This window comes from Tribolium castaneum, chromosome 9 (genome assembly GCF_031307605.1).
Source record: "Tribolium castaneum strain GA2 chromosome 9, icTriCast1.1, whole genome shotgun sequence".
NCBI classification, from domain to species: Eukaryota; Metazoa; Arthropoda; class Insecta; order Coleoptera; family Tenebrionidae; genus Tribolium; species Tribolium castaneum.
In genome coordinates, this window is record NC_087402.1 from 9,761,192 (window position 1) to 9,781,213 (window position 20,022).

A 20,022-nucleotide genomic window follows, 5' to 3' on the forward strand; every position below is an offset into this window, starting at 1 on the left:
CATTGCACGTTGTTGTGTTACGAGTCCGTTGTTTCCGATGTGTTTACATTGGGGAATACCAATTAAAAATTGCCAAATGTCGCCGGCTAATTTATAATTGGTCCAAATGGGCGTGTTATTTCCATAAATCAGTCCATCCCCGCTTCTCCTTTCTCTTCCACGCCAATGGCATCCCACCCTGGTCCCCCACTCCTCGGAAAACATCCTGCAACAAAAGCATCGCACACCAACACAACCAAGTTTTCTGACGTTTGACAGTTGTGCCGGTTGTGTTTGTGAAATTCGTAGTGTTTGTCTCTTAATTGTGAAAGAAAAAACTGATAAATAAAAAAGTGTCGAGCATGGATAACAAGGAACTGAGTCTGGAAGGCGTTCGAGACGCCCTTCGCCAGAGCCACTCCCAGCCGGTTGGGGGCCTTCGCCGCGAAGTGGACTCCTTGGACGACTTCGAGCACCTGGGGCACGACAGCTCGCCGCTGAAAGACGGCGGCGATTTGTTGTCCGCACGTGACCAACCCGTGATCAATAAAGGGGATGACAAAGCCGCCACTGCAGCCAACCCCACAATTCCCCAAGACCTGTCATCGTTCGACCCTTTCTCCAGCGAGCGAAAGATGGACTCGAACCTCCTCGAAATGGGCGACAACTTCCCCGACCGCAAAGAAGCCGACGCCAAACTCGACAAGTTCCTCCAGGACTTGGGCCCCATTGCCCCCCCGAAGCACGAAGAGCCCCCAGAGATCACCAACAAGGACGACAAGAGTGCCACGCAGCACTTCATGGACTTCGAGCGCGAGGTGAGTCAACCGAAGAAATTGGACTCGCACGACCTCTTGGAGAAGTACTCAGACAGCGAGCCAGACAATGACGACGACTTCAAGCCTTCCAAGTATCAGGACTTCCCTAAAAAGGCCGAACTACCCGAATCGATATCGAGCGATTTTAAGACCGACACCTTCAAGGATTTGGAGGAAGTCGAACCGCAACTTCCCAAAAAAGATTATCCTTCCGCTCCGGAACCGGAAAAGGTCACGCCTGTTCCACTACGAGAAGACAAACCGGCTCCGGTTAAGGAGAAGACGCCCGAACCGGTGAAGAAACTACCGGAACCGGCTGAAGTCATCTGCAGGAAACCGGAGCTCGACGAAAAGAAGAAGTCAGCGGTTATTGACGCCGAGGCCATCTTCTGCAAAATGGGCCTAGGTAAGTGCTAAAAAGGGGAACCCGGGGAACAGATGTTGATGATTCATCGTATTATGACATGGAATTCCGGTATTATGACGCATGTCTGATGCCCAATTGAAATTGTTTTTTTATTGTTACTATTGTATTTTTTCGATTTTATTGTCATTCAATACGTTCTTTTAATTACATGATGGTTGTCGCTATTTTAGTTAAAAGGTGGCAAGATTTTCCGTGAGCTGACGTCACGTGCAGCCATGCAAATATTTATCGAACCGTGTTGTATTTTACTTGGAACAAGTGTATACAGTTGGGTTATTATGGCAATTTTATATCTCAGCTGTGCCATCCTCCTGAAACTTCGATCGTTTGGATGGAAAAAAAAACAAACCCTCATCTTTTATTATTGCAGTAGATAAGAATTATTAGTAGTGACGGTCGCAAGGTGATGATAATAAACTAGTCATGAATTCATTAACTGAAATGAATCATGGTTTATTTTTGAAAATTTGTAATTGGCCAATGAGATTGAAATTCTTTGCTCGGCTAAGTACCTCGATGGGTTTCGAACCGTGTCTAATTTAAAACAGTGACTTTTTGTCCGTTGAAAGCCAAATCGTATTATTCGCTGGTTCGTTGATGCGGCCCAAGTAGGTGTATGAAATGAATAAGGTGCTGATAAGGAGCTAAATGCGTTGTTAACAATTCATGTAATTTTTTTAATTTTGCATATTGTACAAGTTGCAAATGTGGCCTTGGTAGGATTTATGCATGCATTTTGAGGCGGTGAATCATTAATTATTTAGGCGCTAATCTAATTAAGAAATGACTTGAATTTTGTTATGCAAAAGAACGTCCGAAAATTAAAATAAACTTTACTGTTACCCAAAATATTTGCTTCGTAATAATTTTTGGCATTTACTATGCTACTGGGCGTCAACAAAAATCGGTGAGTATTTTTAGAAATTTTTATCTGTGGAGGGTTTTTTACGAATTCTTTAGAGTGGTGGTGGATTATCTGCATATTAGTTAACCTGTGTATTATATTAAGTGCAATACTCTCCGCAATTTTTCATCACAAATTCAAGGAAACTTAGGAATGGGTGAAGAGAGATGATACTCTACTTTTGTCTATAGATTTGAATAGTTTTTGTTCTTGATGAAAACAATGGAAGATTTTACGAGAGAATCCGGTGATATCAATAAATAAAGATCGTTGACATGAATTGTTATATCTGTAAATGCTTGAATTGGATCTAGTTCAAAACTTAGTCGTGTTTGAAGAAAGGGAACAATTAAACGCTAAGCACATTTGCTAAATAGGTGTAAAATAGTAAATGCTAGGTAATAATAAGAATCAAGAATCACTACGTAAAAGTTGTAACCTTATAGAGGAACTGAGGGAAACAGTAATTACTACATTCTTATTGTTTATTTTTACGAAAAAACATGTACATACCTGTACTCTATACAGCGTGTTTGTCAAAAATTTGAAAGTAGATAGAGAACGGCAAAACGATGAAGTAAAGTAAAAAGTAAAACGATTAATTAAGTAAAATTCGTGTATATCGAAAACGCATAGTTTTCCCAAAAATTCATTTGGAACATATGGTCCCAAATTGTAAGAATCGCTGAACAGGGGTAATAAAAATTTGTGTGTACTTCTAAATTATTGACAAAATGATAGTTGTAAATTAACCACCATCTAATATTTTTCATTTCAATTTGTATTTTGTTTTTAAATTTGACAAAAAAAAACAAAATGGAATTATTCTATACCGAGATTCGAATCTTTCTCATAAATAAACATGCTGCAGCACAATTAGAAAAATGCAAAAAACTTTGCCAATTTTTTTAAGGAAATTATACTAGTAATAAACTACCATAAGCCATGCAGTGCTCTCAAAATAAAAAAAATTTAAGAATGTATTAGCTGTTTCAAAACTATGTAAACGCCAACGTCGCATTTTACCAAATTATTTTTTTAAATAAGGTTGATAAATAAAATATTGTATTTATTATAGAGGGTCTAAAGTGCAGCATTTAATCCAGCGAGTGGGATTTAGACACTTTGGACTCGAGGTATATACGCTATTTTTTTACACTTCAAAATTATTTCTTTTTGTATTTCCGGGACTAAAATAGATACTCTAGTTTCTGTCTACAGGTAGTGCAAAAACTGTAATATGCACTTTTTGGAAAAATGATGAGTGTTTTTAACTGGTCTGATCATGACATATTCACGTACAAAATATTGCTAAGCCATTCCCTAACACCCTGGATTATAATTTATTACAATTTCATTTATTACCTTTTATTTTACAATATTTCACTTAGCAATTGATAATTAGTTACCTGGCACTACACTACACTATCCGAAATTTACCAAATTGTAACAGTAAAAGACTTGTTTATTCATGCATTTGGAACCTTTCTAGTTTAATTATCCATTTTATGACTGTTTAAAATGTTTGTAGTTATTTTATGTGGTGGTTGCTTCATTAAATTTTAATAGGCAGCAAGCAGCACCTAAATATTGTAGAAGTATTTGGTGGAGATACTATATGATAAATATATGCATTATTTATCACAAGTAATCAAATTAATCTTAATAAAATATTTGTACTGTTACGATAATAAACACAATTTTTCATTAAAAACAAAACATTGCACTTTTTAATTACGTCGTCCGATTTTTTTTTTCAAAATCTTGCAGAGAAGCACATTTCGTTTTTAATATTTCTTATCTTTAAAAATCAATTCTCAGCGCCGACCGAAACCCTAGTAAATTAATAACTTTTTAATAATCTAATAGAAAGAAGTGCGTTTTTGTGGGGTGCTAAATTTAATAAAGGAAAATGGAACGACTAATTCAAGATACGAAAATTAAATCACTGATAAAGTGATGTCAGATTTGGGGATCTGATTTTGTGATTATTAGATTGATGAAATTCGAGAGACATTTCGGAAAAAAGTGCTTTTTTAATTAAATTTCTTTTCGTAAAAACAATTATCATTTGCCATTAATATTAACCAATTACGTATTTAAAAGTTTTGGATATTAGGTAAGTGCTCCACTTTGCAAAATTTCGCAAACTCCGATCAAAAAGCAGACGTTATCTTATCTAACACCAATATTGCACTGTGTTATATAATCATTTATCACACTGACAATAATTTTGCTTCTCAAAACTGAAATTCTGTCGTCTAACTAACTTATCTATGATTCATTAATTTATGTTTAATTGTTTTAAACAAATATAAATAGACCCGGACTTTGTCACCCATAAGTCACTTTTACTCCTTCCTTTCTGTAACAATCCCCTCTATGGGGGCGCTTATTGCTTCAATTCGTCTCAAGGTCGCCCCATTTGCCACCGTTGAAGGCCACCACAGGTGTCCCAAATTTTTTTCCGTCGAATATTTTGACTAGGTCAACATGTCCTTGTTCCTGGGGGCACAGTCCCAAGTCCCCGGCCCCCTTCAATCCGGTCGATAACAACAACGCTTGCCCAGTTAATCGCTGTCAGCGCTGTCGAGCACTTGCGTGTATAGGTCGGAGTGAGAGAAAAACTATACCCACTTTGGAAAATAACAGGCATAGAACAACGCACATACAGTGTGTGCGTGCTGTATTCGTTCAAGTGTTTTAAAGAAAAAGTGTTTTTTGTTTCGTGGCCGCGATGGCGGAAGATATTAAAAATGCCGCCAATGCGTTAGTCGACGACGTCCTCAACGGTGTTTCGAACGAGATGAACAAGACCAGGGGTGGTGCCGACGATAAGTCGAGACAGAGGTCACTTCTTTGCGTTCTATTTACTCCAAGTATGTGATTTTTTACGCCTTGTAAAGGGATTATCGCACTAGGGTGGTAATGGCTGGGTATACAGTGGCTGGCTACTAAACCCGTCTAGGAATTTTTTTACGGCTTCCAATAAATTTTTATTTCGGTTTAAATGAGGCCACAAGTATGATTCAGGCATTATCATAACATTCATTTTGTAAATAAATGAATGCTACTTTGTTTTAATTGCACAGATCTTCGGAGACTATTGTATTTTTTAACCTTGCAATGTTTGTGTACATGTTATGTAACTTGCGCAGGTCCAGGTATTTTTAATTTTAGGAAACATCCTTGAATGTCTTGAATAAAAGGGATGCATTGTTGCTCTTTCAAGGTTTTGGTTCTAATTGTTGCTTCGATCTAGGTGAATTCTGGTCATGGCCACTTCCGTGCAAAGCTGATTGGTTTGATTTCATATTTTTGCGGTTTTTTGCTTCGGAAATACATTTTTTGTTTTGCATTCGATGGTAATAAATCTGCGCTTAGTAACTTTTCCATCTAATTCTCGTGCCCTAGTTGGCAACTTCCATCCAAATAATTGACAAACTTTCTTCTTGCTTTTACCACGTTTCAAATGATTTTTCTTGATCAGGGTCGAGGTAAAAACATCTCTTGAAGTTTGAACTTGGAGATAACTGCCATTGTGACGAGAAATGATCGTTTGCTTAGGAATGGTGTGAATAACCGCAGTGTCGCTTTTTATGGTTGTAAATTGCGCAAAACTTGTAAATGATGATGAGTACGAGGTATTGAAATGATAAGGTGTCTGATGTGTGACGCAGTTTTTCGACTTTTCGAAAATCTCATCAACTAGCTTTTGCACAACTTTTCCAATTAACACACTAGTAGACTAATTTCTTTACTAACAACCCTTTTTTTCTTTTCAGACACTTGGTTCAACCCTGAAAGACTGAATCCTAAAGGTAAAGTCTTATTTTAGACGACTCAATAAGATAAGTGTATTAGTTCAGCCTTGAATGTATTTTCATATCTATTTCGGTTTTGTATTTTATTAATAATGACATGTGCGAAGTGCAGTGAAGTGTAGGTCATTCAATGTAATTTCGATATGTTGTCTTCGACTGTCAACAATTAATGAATGGCGTCGAGAAAAGACGGAATTTATTTATAGCTCGTAATGGTTACTAATTGTTAAGTGAACAATTGTTCGTAAAAATAAAAATTGCACATTTTATCAATGTCACCATTATACAGGATGATTCAGCTAAAATGACAAATCCGAGTTTAAAAAGTATATATTTGTGGTATAAGTGGATATACGAATTTTATCCACGAAAAAATTGAATTTTAGATAATGTTTTTGAGTAGATAAAGTTTCTTAGTTCACGTGTATTACACATTTTTTTTCAACTTGTATTAATAAAATGCTTATTCTAAGTGTGTCTCAGCTAAGACATACGAGCTTAATATCTCATATTGGCTCTTCTGTACGCAGGCGTTCCAACAAACATAATTAAAAATTCCTCTCAATTATTCTTAATTATTAAGAAGTACGAGTAAAGCGAATTTTTTTCTTTTAATTTCTTAAAATTCACATCACCATAAATACTATTGAAATATGATGTCGCGAACATTTTCGTAAAAAAACATTTTTTATAACTTTGTTTCCTAAACTTTTTTTATACAGGATGGTTCAAAAAAATGTTGCCAAACTTCATCGGCAAAGGCAACAAGGGGTCCATAATTCCATAATTCGAAGAATAAATTTATGTAAAAAAATAGGTAATGCCGGTTTGAACCACTACTGCAAATTTTTGGTTTTTATCTTTTTTATCTTATTTTAAAGCTAATTAATTAAATATTAAAGTTTTTTATGTGAACTAGGAAGTGTTTTATTTTTGGACAAATATTTCTCCAGAGGCAAAACGGCTCATTTCCGACTAAGGGTTTATAAGAAAAATTTTTCTATCTTAGGGACCTCTATAACATCTTTTTGAACCACACTGTATATTCAACCGTAGTACCAACGCTTTAATAAAAAAGCGACGATGCGCAAAAAATTATAGCTTAGAATTATGAAATTGCGTTCCAGCTTACATTTTGGCGAACGCTGCGAATACGGTTGAAGACACAAAAAATGTGTAAGAAACAAAGTTGTAAAGAATTCAGTTGTTTGTAAAAAAGTTTGCGTCACCATATTTCTATCTTCAACAGATTAGGTGTAAATTAACTTTCAAAAACTTGACCATTTGCAAAATGAAGCAAATCTGTCCTGGAGCGTCTCTGAATGATTTTATGTCCTAAATGGTTAAAGATAGGGATATGATGTTGCGAACTTTTTTGTATGAAATTTAATTCTCTATAACTTTTTTCCTACCATTTTTCTTGTGTATGTAACCGTTTTTAAAAAATGTGGGACAGTGCAAAATGGTAAGAGTTTGAATTTTTTTAAATATAGTTTAGTCCATGTCTTACTATTAAGAATTTAATGCTCTGTCTGTATTTTTTTTTGTTTGCTGTGTGTTGACCATTATACAAAAACAACCATTTTTACAAATTTATTGCTCTAAAAAAACGGTAATGGAACTGTGCCCTCTGGCGACATTAACGGAACTATCGAAGACGAGAACGTTTTATTTGTACGCCGTTTTATATCCTAACATTTAGATATCCGTATCATCAACATAAAATTTTCAAAAATGAGATTTTATATCCAGAAAGCTAATAAGTTGATTGGACAACTTAGTAAAACAATCCATACTTAACAATTGTAGCATAATTACTCCACAATTAAAATAGAAGTACAACGTAAACACTAAAGAAGGTACTGACAGTGACGCTGGATTTACCAAACTGTATTGTGTTTATAAAGTCGTCAAAAATTACGATTGATTTTTTATTACATTTTTAGAGGTTTTTCAAATGTTTCCCACAACGTACCAGAGAGCTTACGCGCTATTTTGTACACACCTGTATAAAATGAGCATTTTATTAATAGGAATTGGAAAAAATGTTTTTTTTAGTACTGGATTTTTTAAACTCGTTATTTGATAAAGTCTTTAATTATGCAGCTACTAAAACTCGATAATCTTCAGTTACAATGTTCAAAGTTTAAGTCGGCTCTTAAAACTAGGTTTTTGTCTAAAACAAAATTAATTTCAACTTTATTAATCCTCGAAACTTGCGTTATTTTATTTATTGATTGAGATTTTGCCGTCTTTAATTTAGTTTTGACGAGGGTATGACTGGTAAAAGTTTCTGGTAATTGACCAAATCGAAATGAACCTAGAACTAATTAATAAATATGTAACTAAATAAATAACATTATTGTGCCTACAGTTATTCTCATGCTTATTAATTTTAACATTTTAATTTTATGTAGCTTCTCAAGGGAATCAGAAATTCGGATGTGTGTTAATTCATTATTACTATTATTGTATTTAAAAAAAGGTGAATGGTCTTCCAAAAAAACAGAATATGAAATGATGTGTATATTTGGCTGCCTACATTCCCGCACTTTGCACAAGATCAAAGCTCTTATCTCCATCGAAATTGAAAAGGGGGCGGATTGCCATCACTCCGCGCGTTAGCCCCTAACCTAACCGAACCGTATTTTGAAATCACCTGTCGACGTAAAAGAGCTCGTATCGATTTTATCCGGACGCGTGTGGTGGGCGCAGTCGCCGCACGTTTCAGTTGCGTTCGTCTTGTGGGGGCATCTTTAATTTATTTACGCGCCCTGGGGGTGGCGATCGCTTAACGAACCAAGTCCTAGCTAGTCGTCAAATTTAGCCGTTTTCGTGGGCACACTGCCAGAACGTTGTCGTTTCGGCCGGGATTCCGCGTATTATTCGCGTTCCGACTTGGTGACCTCTCCTCCATAGGCTGCATGCTCCTTCTTTCGCCATGAGCGTCTTCGATGTGTTGCGTCGTGATGAGCGTAAGTTGCGCTTTCCATAAACGATTTTTCCCCCTGTGTGTGGCTGCGGCGGCTGGATCGGTTTCTAGTGACCGGACCGATTCAGTTTTTTTTTAGTTTTTGCGAAAAATCTACGGCCAGTCGAGCGACGCAACAGTACGTGAGAATTTTTTTTACTTAGATTATCTGTTGCATCCGACTAATTATTAATTTTCCTTGACTTGGCGCTAATTTTAGACTTGTTGCCTAACTTTATTGAACTCACGACAGTTTTTTTGGCGAGACTAACTCGGGTTTGTTTTATTTGATTATTAATAATCCACGTTACTAACGTTGAAAATCGATGATTTGCTTCATTGTGGTTGTAATTTAATCAAACGACAATGGACGGTCTTGGGTTTACTATTGGCGCCGTTTTCATCGCTCATTATTTTACCCAATCAAATATTTAACGTGGTTCTTTTCTTTGTTTTACGTCACTGCGAGGATCGAATGTATTGATATTTTAATTTTGAACGGTGAAATTATGATTCCTGTCAAAGTGAATGATTTAGTTGGTATCATTTCAAAAATCAGAGAAAAATTGTTTTCGTCTCGTTCATTTCATTAATTCGGAATCGTTTATTACGTTTTTAAAAGCTTTTCATGCACGCTAAAAGTCCTACGGGTATATTGTACAAGAGCAAAGCGCATAAAATGTTAATAATGGATGAAGTATTTGAAATTCTGGACTAATCCTACTTTCATTCAGTAAATAGCAGGCATTTTGTATGCAACGAGAAAATGTTTTTCAGTCAAAAAAATTTACTATCGTAATTAAAAATGTAAACATTTCGTACAGATATGCATAAGATAACCTCTGGTGCTCTTAATATCCGTTTAGCACTTTTTAACGACAGAATTTCACTCAGAGATTATTTTTTATGTTAATTTTAGAAATGTTTCTAACGGATTTGCATGTTTTATAAATGCATTTCATCTGTGTTTATCTGTGTCATTGATGGAATTTAGCCTTTGAAAATTGCCAAGGCCCATAATTTTGTCTTTATAACTCTTCGCCAATAATGCGTCTTATTTCATACGGAATTTGTTAAAAAAATTGCTTGAAATTGAGTGGAGAAATACTTTATTATTTGTTAAAGGATGTACAGAGAAAAGAGAATTTTCATTACTGTCAACATGCTGATTTTATTTTTTTAAAAGGGCGTTATTTTGTCCCTAATAGTACTGCAAATCCTACTGACTGCTCCAGTTAAAGTTGCAAATAGAAAGACTTAAATAGGCATACAGCATAAAAAGATTACCTGATACAATTTATCATCATGAATTTGTTCACTTTTATTACTTTCCTCTTGTTTTGGTTTAGTTTTTTGTTTATTAACTTATATTATTGTTATTTGTTTTCGGCCATGTTTTGTAATGAGTCAAGTTGAGTAGCTTCCTTGCCTAAATAAAGACCAAATAAATAAATAAACTACCAGGAAAACACTGAATTAGTAAATTCAGAAACTAAATTGCTCGTTTCTTTGTAATAAAAATTAATTTTGTTCAAAAATGATTACTGGAATTAATTTTGCTATGGATTGAAATTGAAGCAATTTGGTTGGTACATTAGCGTTGTTAACTTTTAACAACGAATTAAATTTTAACAAAGTTTTCTGTAAACTTTAAAGCTCAATTAAAGTTACTTGCGCTGTAAAAAGTTAATAACGCGAATAGATCATTCAGATTGGTTCAATTTGGTCATGTGATCACTTAATCACGCATTTAATTGCAGATTTATTTAATGACGCTATTTGCGATGTTAACTATTAACAACAAATTAGATTGTAACTGAGCTTTCTATAAACCGGTTCTTTGACTATTATTTTTATATTTATTTCATTTCAATTACTTGCACTCATCAGCGCATGTCTTAGCAACTGTAAGAGGCTTCCAAGATATTTTTTTCAAACATTTTTGTGGCGCTCAAGCTAAATTATTCCCGGAATATTTCCTTTATTGTACAGTATGCGATTTTATACATCATTCGATCTTATGAATTGATTAATATTTTTTTTAATGTACATAACTTTATTGTCTTTTTTTTCAATGTAGCACATAATATAGTTGTTGGCAATGTATATTGTATCCTTGACCCACTTTATCATGTGGCATTCCCTGCATTGTTTAAATAAAATCAACGTGGTTTTTGCCTCCGAATTCTTTTCGTGGCACCAGCTGGTAGCATTTCCGCTAAGTATGTTTACCACCATAAAAAGCTTCCTGTCGGTTGGAAAATAGCAGTGAATTCGTGGTGAACGCTCAAATTCCATTTATTTCAAATTCAGTACACTCATGTGATTGTCATAATCATAAAACTGCAAAATCGACTGAAAAATAGCCTTAGATTAGATTATAGTCTCTTAATCGCTCCGGAGGGTTTTATTAGCTTTGACGTAATCGTTGCCTCTTTCCATTTCCGAGTTTCGTCCACGTATTGGAAAAAGACAGTGTGACTTTCGAAGTAGATACGGATCTGGTTCTCTGCTGAACTCGACTCCGAGCTCTTTTGCGTCGTGAAGGTGAAGTGTAGCGCGAGGTGTGCTGCTCCGGTTACTTGTGGTTTTTTGTTTGAACAATTGTAACAATGGTACGCAAAAACAGGTACCAGCAATATTCCGAACCATTGCCTGAACGAGGACCCGGTAAGAATAGCGATTTTTGCGCTTTTTGGGGTTATTTTATGGCATATGGTCGCCGACGACCCAACTTATAAAGACCAACAAAGCTGGCAAGATGTATGGATTCTCTTCTTTGCGTTTATTTACTTTAACGCAAAGTGCCCAAGTAATTCAATTTTGGCTTTGGGGCTTGGGTGATGGGAGGCTATTGACATTTTGTTTGTATGCGGATTGTGACTGGAGAAGTAGCCACGTGGAAGCGATAATTTGCATTGTTCGTTCGTACTTTATGACCGACAGTGTTTTTATTTGCCAATTATGTGGGTGTCTAGGCTTTGGAAAAAAATAGTGAAATTTCAAGAGCTACTTTCGGGTATTTTTTGTGTAGAAAGTTGATGCCGTTCGAAATTTTTGAGCGTTTTGTTTGCTAATTGGAGCAGTTGAAATATTAATTGAGTTCATCTTTTTACTGACGAGTGCAGTTAGAATATGGCTAAGAATTTGCATGACTGCATGTATGTTTTATTCATGATTTACTAATGTGGTTTTAATAGGTGGCAATATAATATATTTCATTCAGATAGATTAAGCTTTAAACATAAGTAAATTGATTTGAATTTTTTATTCGACACTATCAAAATTTACGGATTTTCTCCTGTATAAGAAAGTATAGACAACTGTTAGGCATTTCTCAATACGAAACGTCAGATTATTTTTAACATATTTAAAGCAATTTTAAGCCTTGTTGAGTCTAATTCGAAGAATAAAATGTTGTATTCAACTCCTTTTCATGTAAATCGGTTTATTTTTTTCACCTCGTGGATTAAACTAATCCACTCGTGTCCGATTTATACTCAAATTAGTTATTATTTTTTAAATCTTTATTTGTGGATCTATTAGGTTTCCCAAAAAATCAGATTATATTTATTTTTTAAACATTTAACAGTGCAAATCGTAATGTTGTAGAACCTCGTTAAGGTGAGCCCCCTTGACATAAATTGTGTCATAAATTTGTTGCATTAATTAGTTCGGCTTTTTGGTATGCTAGCAGAGTTTGAAATCTGTTCGTCTTAGCACAGACATTGCAGTGTTTTTAATAAAAAATATCGATTAATTTATTTCTAATTGTTAATTTGTGGTCAAAATATTTGTACCCACTCGCGAGACACTCTGTAGAGTTGCTATTACATACACATAATAAATCTTATAATTAAATTTTCCGCTTTGTCACTTTGATGTAAGTTAATTAAGTTTCTTATGGAAAGGTTCTTTTCATCTATTTTTTGTTTATAAATTCGTTTTTATGTGCATTTAACCGTCAAATACAAGCTGGTCATTGGGGGTTTAAATTTAAATCGAAAACATCCTTAAATTGGGCGCCGCTGCGCTGCACTGAATTGCAGGTCGTTTTTTGTCAGTAAATAAATTCTATACGGAATTGGAGTTCTTCCAAGGACCAACAAACTAATCCACCGCTCACAAAAGAAAGCACTAAAGTAAAGTGGGTTTACCTAAACTCGAATCCCCAATTTTCGCACATTTATGACAAATATGCGGTAAAAATAAATGTCGGAAAAACACAAGATGGTCCGAAATGTTTCGATTCAAGCTTGGTTAAATTTAGGTATTTTAAAATTAGAATTTTTGCCAATGCATCGCAAGGACGCGCCGGTTGGCGGTTAAGCACAAAAGGGCATTTTTCACAATTCGAATATCGCGTTTCGAGAGAAATTCGAGCTCGACAGGAAACGCACAGAAAGACGATACTTCTCGCTGACCTTCCTTCACGTCCACCTGTCCTGAATCATCCATCTCGTGACGTGTTAATCAAATTGCAAACGGCGCGGCATTGTTGACTATTTTTGTCCCGTTGCGTAACGTTTTCGTCGGTTGTTTCGCACGAGTAAATAATCGAAAAAGTGCCGAAAACACGAATAAAATTTGTGCTTTTTGCAGTGGAAAGCCTGATCTATTGGCGAGACCCCAAGAAGTCAGGGCCTGTCTTCGGAGGCGTCCTTCTGGTGCTTCTAGCACTCACGTACTTCTCACTAATCAGTGTCGTGGCATATTTGTCACTGTTGGGCCTTACTGGAACGATTTCCTTCCGGATTTACAAAAATATCGTTCAAGCAGTACAGAAGACAGGCGATGGGCACCCCTTCAAGTAAGTCAATTCCACTTTTTGGCAGTCGGTTTTTTAACCAAGCTTTCAGAGATCTTCTAGAGTTTGATGTGTCGCTTCCGCAAGAAAAAGTCAAAGAGGTGTCTGAAGTGGCCGTTGCCCACATCAACGCTGCGGTGGTGGAGTTGAGGAGGTTGTTCCTCGTCGAGGATTTGGTGGATTCCATCAAGTTCGGGGTTTTGTTATGGACACTGACTTACTTAGGGGCTTGGTTCAATGGAATGACTTTGATTATTATTGGTTTGTTTTACGTTTTGTTGTTGTAATGTAGGTGTAATTTTTCGTTTTTTGTAGCTTGGGTCGCACTCTTTTCTCTTCCCAAAGTTTACGAAACTAACAAAACGCAAATTGATGCCAATTTGGAGATTGTGAGGACTAAGCTCGCCGAAATCACGTCAAAGTGAGTCGTTTTTGGTTGGTGAATTTTGTATAAGGTTTTTTTGGTAGGGTGAAGGCGGCCATCCCAATTGGCAAAAAAGCAGAGGAGAAGAAGGATCAGTAATTATTTTCACGGAGGAGATAGCTGAGATGTCACACTTGTGTCATAAGTTATTCAAATTTAGCTATTTATGAACAATCTTATGATTTATTCCTTAAATTCCATCCTGAAATAAATTCAAACAAATATATACGCTCTGTATATACACCCTGTTTATTTATTGTTGTATTGTAATTCATAAATTTTATCAATGCAACTCGATTCGGTTCTGTTGTCTTTGTGTAAAGCGTTTCTTAGTTGAACGTAAGGAACTACTATTAAAATAAATTCTATCGTTTGTTTTCGTTTTATTTCTTTTGTGTGTTATTGGATGCGATTTATTATGGCTATTAATATTAGGTGATAAGATTTTCATTAGATTAAAATGGGAGATTTTGAATATCCTACACGTGTATAAATTTTACAATACACATTAATTTTTTACTTACAAACATGATATTTTAGTGATTGTGTTGTCCTTTATGTGATGCTGTAGTAAGAGTGAGCACGCAATTTCTATTTGCCAAGTAAATATAAAAATTATCGACTGTTACTTGAAAAATCAGTTGAAACATCTTTCTAGACTGATGGTGTAAATTTCCTTTTTTAACATTTAAGAATTAATGTAGAACTTGTTTTAATCTGTTTCTTCGACGAAGAAGAAACGTGAGTAATGCCGTACTAATAATGTTCAGTGTCAATGTTATGTGTAACTTTACACTCATTGAATGAGATGTTATCATAAAAATGATTGTATGAAGACCAAGTCATCTACGAATATCTTATAGTTATATCTAAAACAGAGTTAATTATAGGCAAAAGAAAAATGTTTAATAATTGCTATTTATTTATGTTAGACATAGTTTTAATATCACTTTTATTTGTTGCTCGTTTCGTCAAGTTGATGTAAGTTGAGGTGAATATGTTATTTTAGACTGTTGCATACTTTTATAATAGCTTTGTATTTGCTTTAAGAGATTATTAAATTGTTTATATGCGCTTCACCGGTGTTTTGCTGCCCTTTTTAACAAAATTATCACCAAGTTCTGCTCAAACACACACTAACATATTTTTGTTAAAAAAATTCCGAATAACAAACAGCAAAATTCTTTCTTCGGTTTGTTTCGAATAAATGGACAAAATTGAAGAATAATTACTTTTCTGCAAAAACTGAAAAATGTTATTCTTGAGATGGACTACGGACGTCTAAAGGTTAGGATACGAAACGACGTAAAATAAAACGTTTCCGTTCTCGGTAATTCCGTTAATGTCACCAGAGAGCGCAGTTGTTCCATTACCGTTTTTCAGAGCAATAAATTTGTAAAAATGGTTGTTTTTTGTATAACGGTTAACACACAGCAAACAAAAAATACAGGCAGATAGAGCTTAAATTTTCAATAGTAAGACATAAACATAATGCAAAAATTTTATCGTAAACTATATTTAAACCATTTCCAACAATTACCAATTGGACTTTGTCCCATATTTTTTAAAACGTTGCCAATACGGTTACAGATACAAGAAAAGCTATAGAAGAAAGTTGAGGAGAATTAAATTTCATACAATAAAGTTTGCGAGACCAAATTCCTATCTTCAACCATTTAGGTCACATAATCATTCAAAGACGCTCAAGAGTCGGACTTGCTTCATTTTGCAGGTGGTCAAGTTTTTGAAAGTTAATTTACACCTAATCCGTTGATAATAGAAATATGGTGTCCCGGACTTTTTTGTAGAAAACTTAATTCTCTACAACTTCTGTTGCTTAATTTTTTTTGTATCTTCAACCGTGTTCACAGCGTTCGCAAAAATATTAAGTGGAAACCAAATTGGTAATTCTGAAGTGTTTTGCTCACTGTCGCATATTTATCAAAACGCTGGGAATACGGTTGAAGATACAGAAAAAGTGTAGAAAGGAACAATATTGTAGAAAATACACACATCGTACAAAAATTATCATAACACGGGTGATTTTCTTAAATGACAAAAAAATATTTTCTTGCTTTTTGAAGTACAGCGAGAGTTGAAATAAAACGCAAAAAATTTGTTTTAAGGACAGAAATTTATTTTTAATAAAAAATTGTAATTTGTATAGGAATTACTTCTTAACATTAACACCGTGTATTATCACCTCTAGTCCGAATAACAGACTCCAATGTTCTAGGAATGCTTGCTATGAGGTCAACAACATAATTTCGAACAAATTTTTTTCAATCTTTGCATTTTAAATTTTTACTTTTTAACAAGTAAATTATCATTAACCGTATTCGCAGCGTCTTGAAAAATACGAGACGAAGCGCAAATTTTAAATAATTTTTTTTATGATTCTTATGAAAATTTTACTAGTAATTTTTTCTCAGTCTGTTAAGAGTTAAGTCTGTTAAGAAGGCTAACATTTCTACATTTCTTTCAAAGTACTTAGTGAATTGACTGAATTTAAACTAATTTAAAACAATTTAGCGTAGAGACGGTATAACACTCGAAGCGCTCTCATTTTTACTCTGCCTTACTAATTTTTTGGGTACAGAAAATTAAGTTATAGTCCTTCGTAGTTTGGACCCAAGTAGGTGATTTTTCAGCTCGTTTTCCTTTATGTAAAAAAACTGAAAAACGTGATAATGCTAGAAAAATGTGAAAATAACTCCTGTTTGACCAAAAAAAAATGAAACAAACAAAGTAACATCAGTTTAATTTTATCCAGTTTTTAACCACTCGCTTTGTGTTCTCAATGTTAAGTTTAAAAAAAACAAAAGTTTTAATTTTATCTATCAACTTTATTAGACCAATACAATATAACAATACAAAATTACAAAATGGCAGTGATGGACCATTTCCAACAACTCACTCTTTCAAAAGCGCCATTTGCAGCAACGGAATAACAGAAATCGACGACAAATCCGCCAAAACAGCTTCAATATTTTGCAACGTATTCACTTTCAACAAATTCTCTTTCCGAAAAACTAGAATCACAAGCGCCAACAGCGGAATAATCTCGAGCGAATCATACGCCAGAATCAAATCCCATAAATTCAACAACTGTTCAGGTGGTAGATGTCCACTGAACGCGCGCATTATCCACTTAATTACCACTCGAACGCTGAAAAATCACATAAAACCCCCGAAAATTCAAACAATTAACATACGGATGAATTTGACATTTGCGAAAGTGGTGCCAAAGACTGGGCTCAAAACACTGCAACATTTTCTCATACTGAAGACACAACGCAACCACTCCTTGCGGATTTCCACACACGCGATGCAAACGGTGGAAGTAACGAATGTAAAAAGTGCGAAACACGAAATACAGTTGGATCGGGTCGTCATACAAGTAACAAAAAGGGGCAGCGTACATTGTGAAGCCGTGAAATGGGATTACGCCACTTGGTGGGAAAATAATCGTGTTTTCAGCACCGTTCTGTTTGCCTTTGATCACGACTTGCATGAATCCGGGTTGAGTGGAGAGGTCTTTCAGGATTTCTCCATCGCGCGAAAAACACAACATCACCTGGTACAAAACGTCCTCAAACACGAAATATTGATCGTCGTTTGATGCCGTCAGGTTGATGTCTTTGATGATCAGTTTATCGATCATTAAGTCGTACTGGAGGACGCTTTCTTTCAGCGACTCGAAGTATGAATAATGCTGAAAGAGAAACATGTTCGCACAAATTACCTAATTATGTGTGGTTGTTACGTAAGGTTTAACATCGGCTCCTAAAACTAAAGTCCAGATTTTGGCCCTCAAGCACTGGGGGCAGCCCTTTTTCAGGAATTCTTGCGCCATGGGGGCGTAATTCTTAGCTAAGACTTTTTCACCAAGTGTTATGCGTTCGCTTTCTAACGTACTGTAGTGTGGAGACATCATTGAGCAGTTGATGCCCAAGATTTGCTCGCCTCTTGAAAGCTCCAAGTAGAGACATCTCTAACGATTTTTTCAGTTTGTTAATTTGTCATGATTTTTTGACTCACCAAGTCCGTTAAATTCTTGACTTTGAGAGGCATTTGCGCAAATTCCCATTTCGGACAACTGAATACAAAAATTAATTTTTCCAAAAAATCAAATAATAAATCCTACCCTTTAGTCCTCGTTGTTGGTCCTTTGAGGTTTAGCAAAACTTCCAGAAAGTCTTTCGGCGCATACACCGGTCTGTATTTATGAATGTCGACCTTCGATTCAATTAATTTCTCAAGTTTTCATAAAAAAATAATCATACCTCATAATTGCTAAGTTCGCCCCATTTACTCGCAATTTCCTCCCTTTCTGCCACAGTTCGCGCCTTCGCAAGGTTGATCCCAAGTTCGGCACACATCGAGTTCAGTGATTTGTGGATTCTTTTGTCCCAGTGAATTTGTGCTTTTCGGAAAAACGCGTCGTAAGGCGAAGACACTTCTTTCTTCTTTGTTTTCATCCAATGATACACATTGTTTCGCAAACCGGCGTCCAGGCCGTTATCTTTCATGGCCTTGAGTAGACTTTCCTTGAAATCGTCATATTTTACACTGGGGGTGGACACTAATTTCTGAAACATGACTGAATAACCAACTTGAATTTGACACGAATTTAGACAATGTTTGGTGGGACTTTGACAATCTTGACAATACGGGAAATGGTGAGACCTGTAGATCCTGGAAGAGGGCCTGATAAGAGGGAGACGATTTGAAGTCTTCACAGATTTTTATGGCAGTGTGGTGAATGCTTTTGGTTTTGATGTCTTCCATTGTCGACGTCTTATCAAACACTGGTTTTGTGGGTGTTCCTGGACAGATTGTTGAAAAGTTGCTAAGCGACGATATCGACCAGGCACTGATAAAGAAAAGACAATTTAAATTCCAATTTATAAAAAGATTTTCAAGTTGAATCTGAACGACTTTTAAACACGCATAGCATGAGGCACTTTTTATATAGGATGTCTCAACTACAATTTTGACTCCCTTGTCCAAAATCGGGACATGCTAAAACAGGTCAGTTTTAGTTTAAAGGGCGACCAAATTTTATCTTAGTTTCAAAGTTATTTCTGCATCTATTTTGTCCAGAACTACTCGTACCTCTTCAAAAAATTTAAATGCTAATTGATGGTAAGAGGGTCATTTTAACTGCTTTCATTGTCTATGCAACAACGTAATTTTTTCAATTTTGAACAATTTGTTGTTAAGAAATTCGAATTGTTTAAGTTTTACCGAAATTTTCCAAATTTGTCAATCTGAATTTTAGGAAGTTTTTTGGTATGGATTGACTAAGAAATGCTATCTTATCTCCACTACTGTTTTTACATACTGAAGTAACAGAAAATTGAGGCTGGAGGTGGTAAACTATCCTTTTGTACCGAGTCTTTTACACAGTTTCTCATTGATCCCGTTAATTATTAACAGTAAATTCTTAAAATGGTTCATAGTGCAGAACAAAGAATTCAATTTATCAGAGGGGCGTTTGATAATACTAGAAATATTGCAAAATGTTAAAAGTTTTCAAAATCGATTTTACCATTCTATGGAAGTGGGGGGTAAACATTTTGAGCAACACATTCGTTAAATTGAATTGTTTTTTTGTAAATATTTTTAAAAAAGAAATTAAAAGGAATCGATTAAAATTGAGAAAAAAAAATAGTTGCTAGACAATAGCACGTATTCGTAACTTTTTTAACGGGCTGTTAAAATTTAAGACTGGTTAAAAATTGGAAATCTATGAAATTTAGTGGTTATGGTTATAGCAACAACAATTAACGGCATTTAAATTTTAACGGTTTCATAACAGATTACACTGATGTTTCTTTGGTTTTTCCATTAGATCTTTGTTGC

General features: G+C 35.1%; 2 protein-coding genes across 10 annotated transcripts; one reads left to right on the forward strand and one right to left on the reverse strand.

The window, feature by feature from the left end:
• The first annotated feature begins 221 nt into the window (after nt 1-221).
• On the forward strand, nt 222-14,527 carry Rtnl1 (Reticulon-like1). Of its 8 annotated transcripts, none has more exons than XM_962073.5 (6): nt 222-1,203; nt 5,914-5,949; nt 13,526-13,733; nt 13,783-13,991; nt 14,046-14,151; nt 14,199-14,527. In XM_962073.5, the coding sequence occupies exons 1-6, from the start codon at nt 342-344 to the stop codon at nt 14,251-14,253; spliced, it is 1,476 nt and encodes a 491-aa protein (XP_967166.3). In that variant the 5' UTR covers nt 222-341; the 3' UTR covers nt 14,254-14,527. The 8 variants fall into 8 exon arrangements, with proteins under 8 accessions (XP_967166.3, XP_008192751.2, XP_008192753.1 ...); XM_008194531.3 differs by lacking the exon at nt 222-1,203 and adding an exon at nt 4,702-5,007; XM_008194529.3 differs by lacking the exon at nt 5,914-5,949.
• Nucleotides 14,528-16,979: 2,452 nt separating this feature from the next.
• On the reverse strand, nt 16,980-19,031 carry LOC655598 (uncharacterized protein). 2 transcript variants are annotated; one of them, XM_064358976.1, is made up of 8 exons: nt 18,844-19,031; nt 18,441-18,746; nt 18,302-18,393; nt 18,196-18,253; nt 17,921-18,148; nt 17,370-17,869; nt 17,234-17,323; nt 16,980-17,186 (listed from the first exon to the last, which is right to left on the reverse strand). In XM_064358976.1, exons 1-8 carry the CDS (start codon nt 18,943-18,945, stop codon nt 17,138-17,140), a joined length of 1,425 nt encoding a protein of 474 aa, XP_064215046.1. In that variant the 5' UTR covers nt 18,946-19,031; the 3' UTR covers nt 16,980-17,137. The 2 variants fall into 2 exon arrangements, with proteins under 2 accessions (XP_064215046.1, XP_008192758.1); XM_008194536.3 differs by having other exon boundaries at nt 16,980-17,323; nt 18,844-19,030.
• Nucleotides 19,032-20,022: the final 991 nt, after the last annotated feature.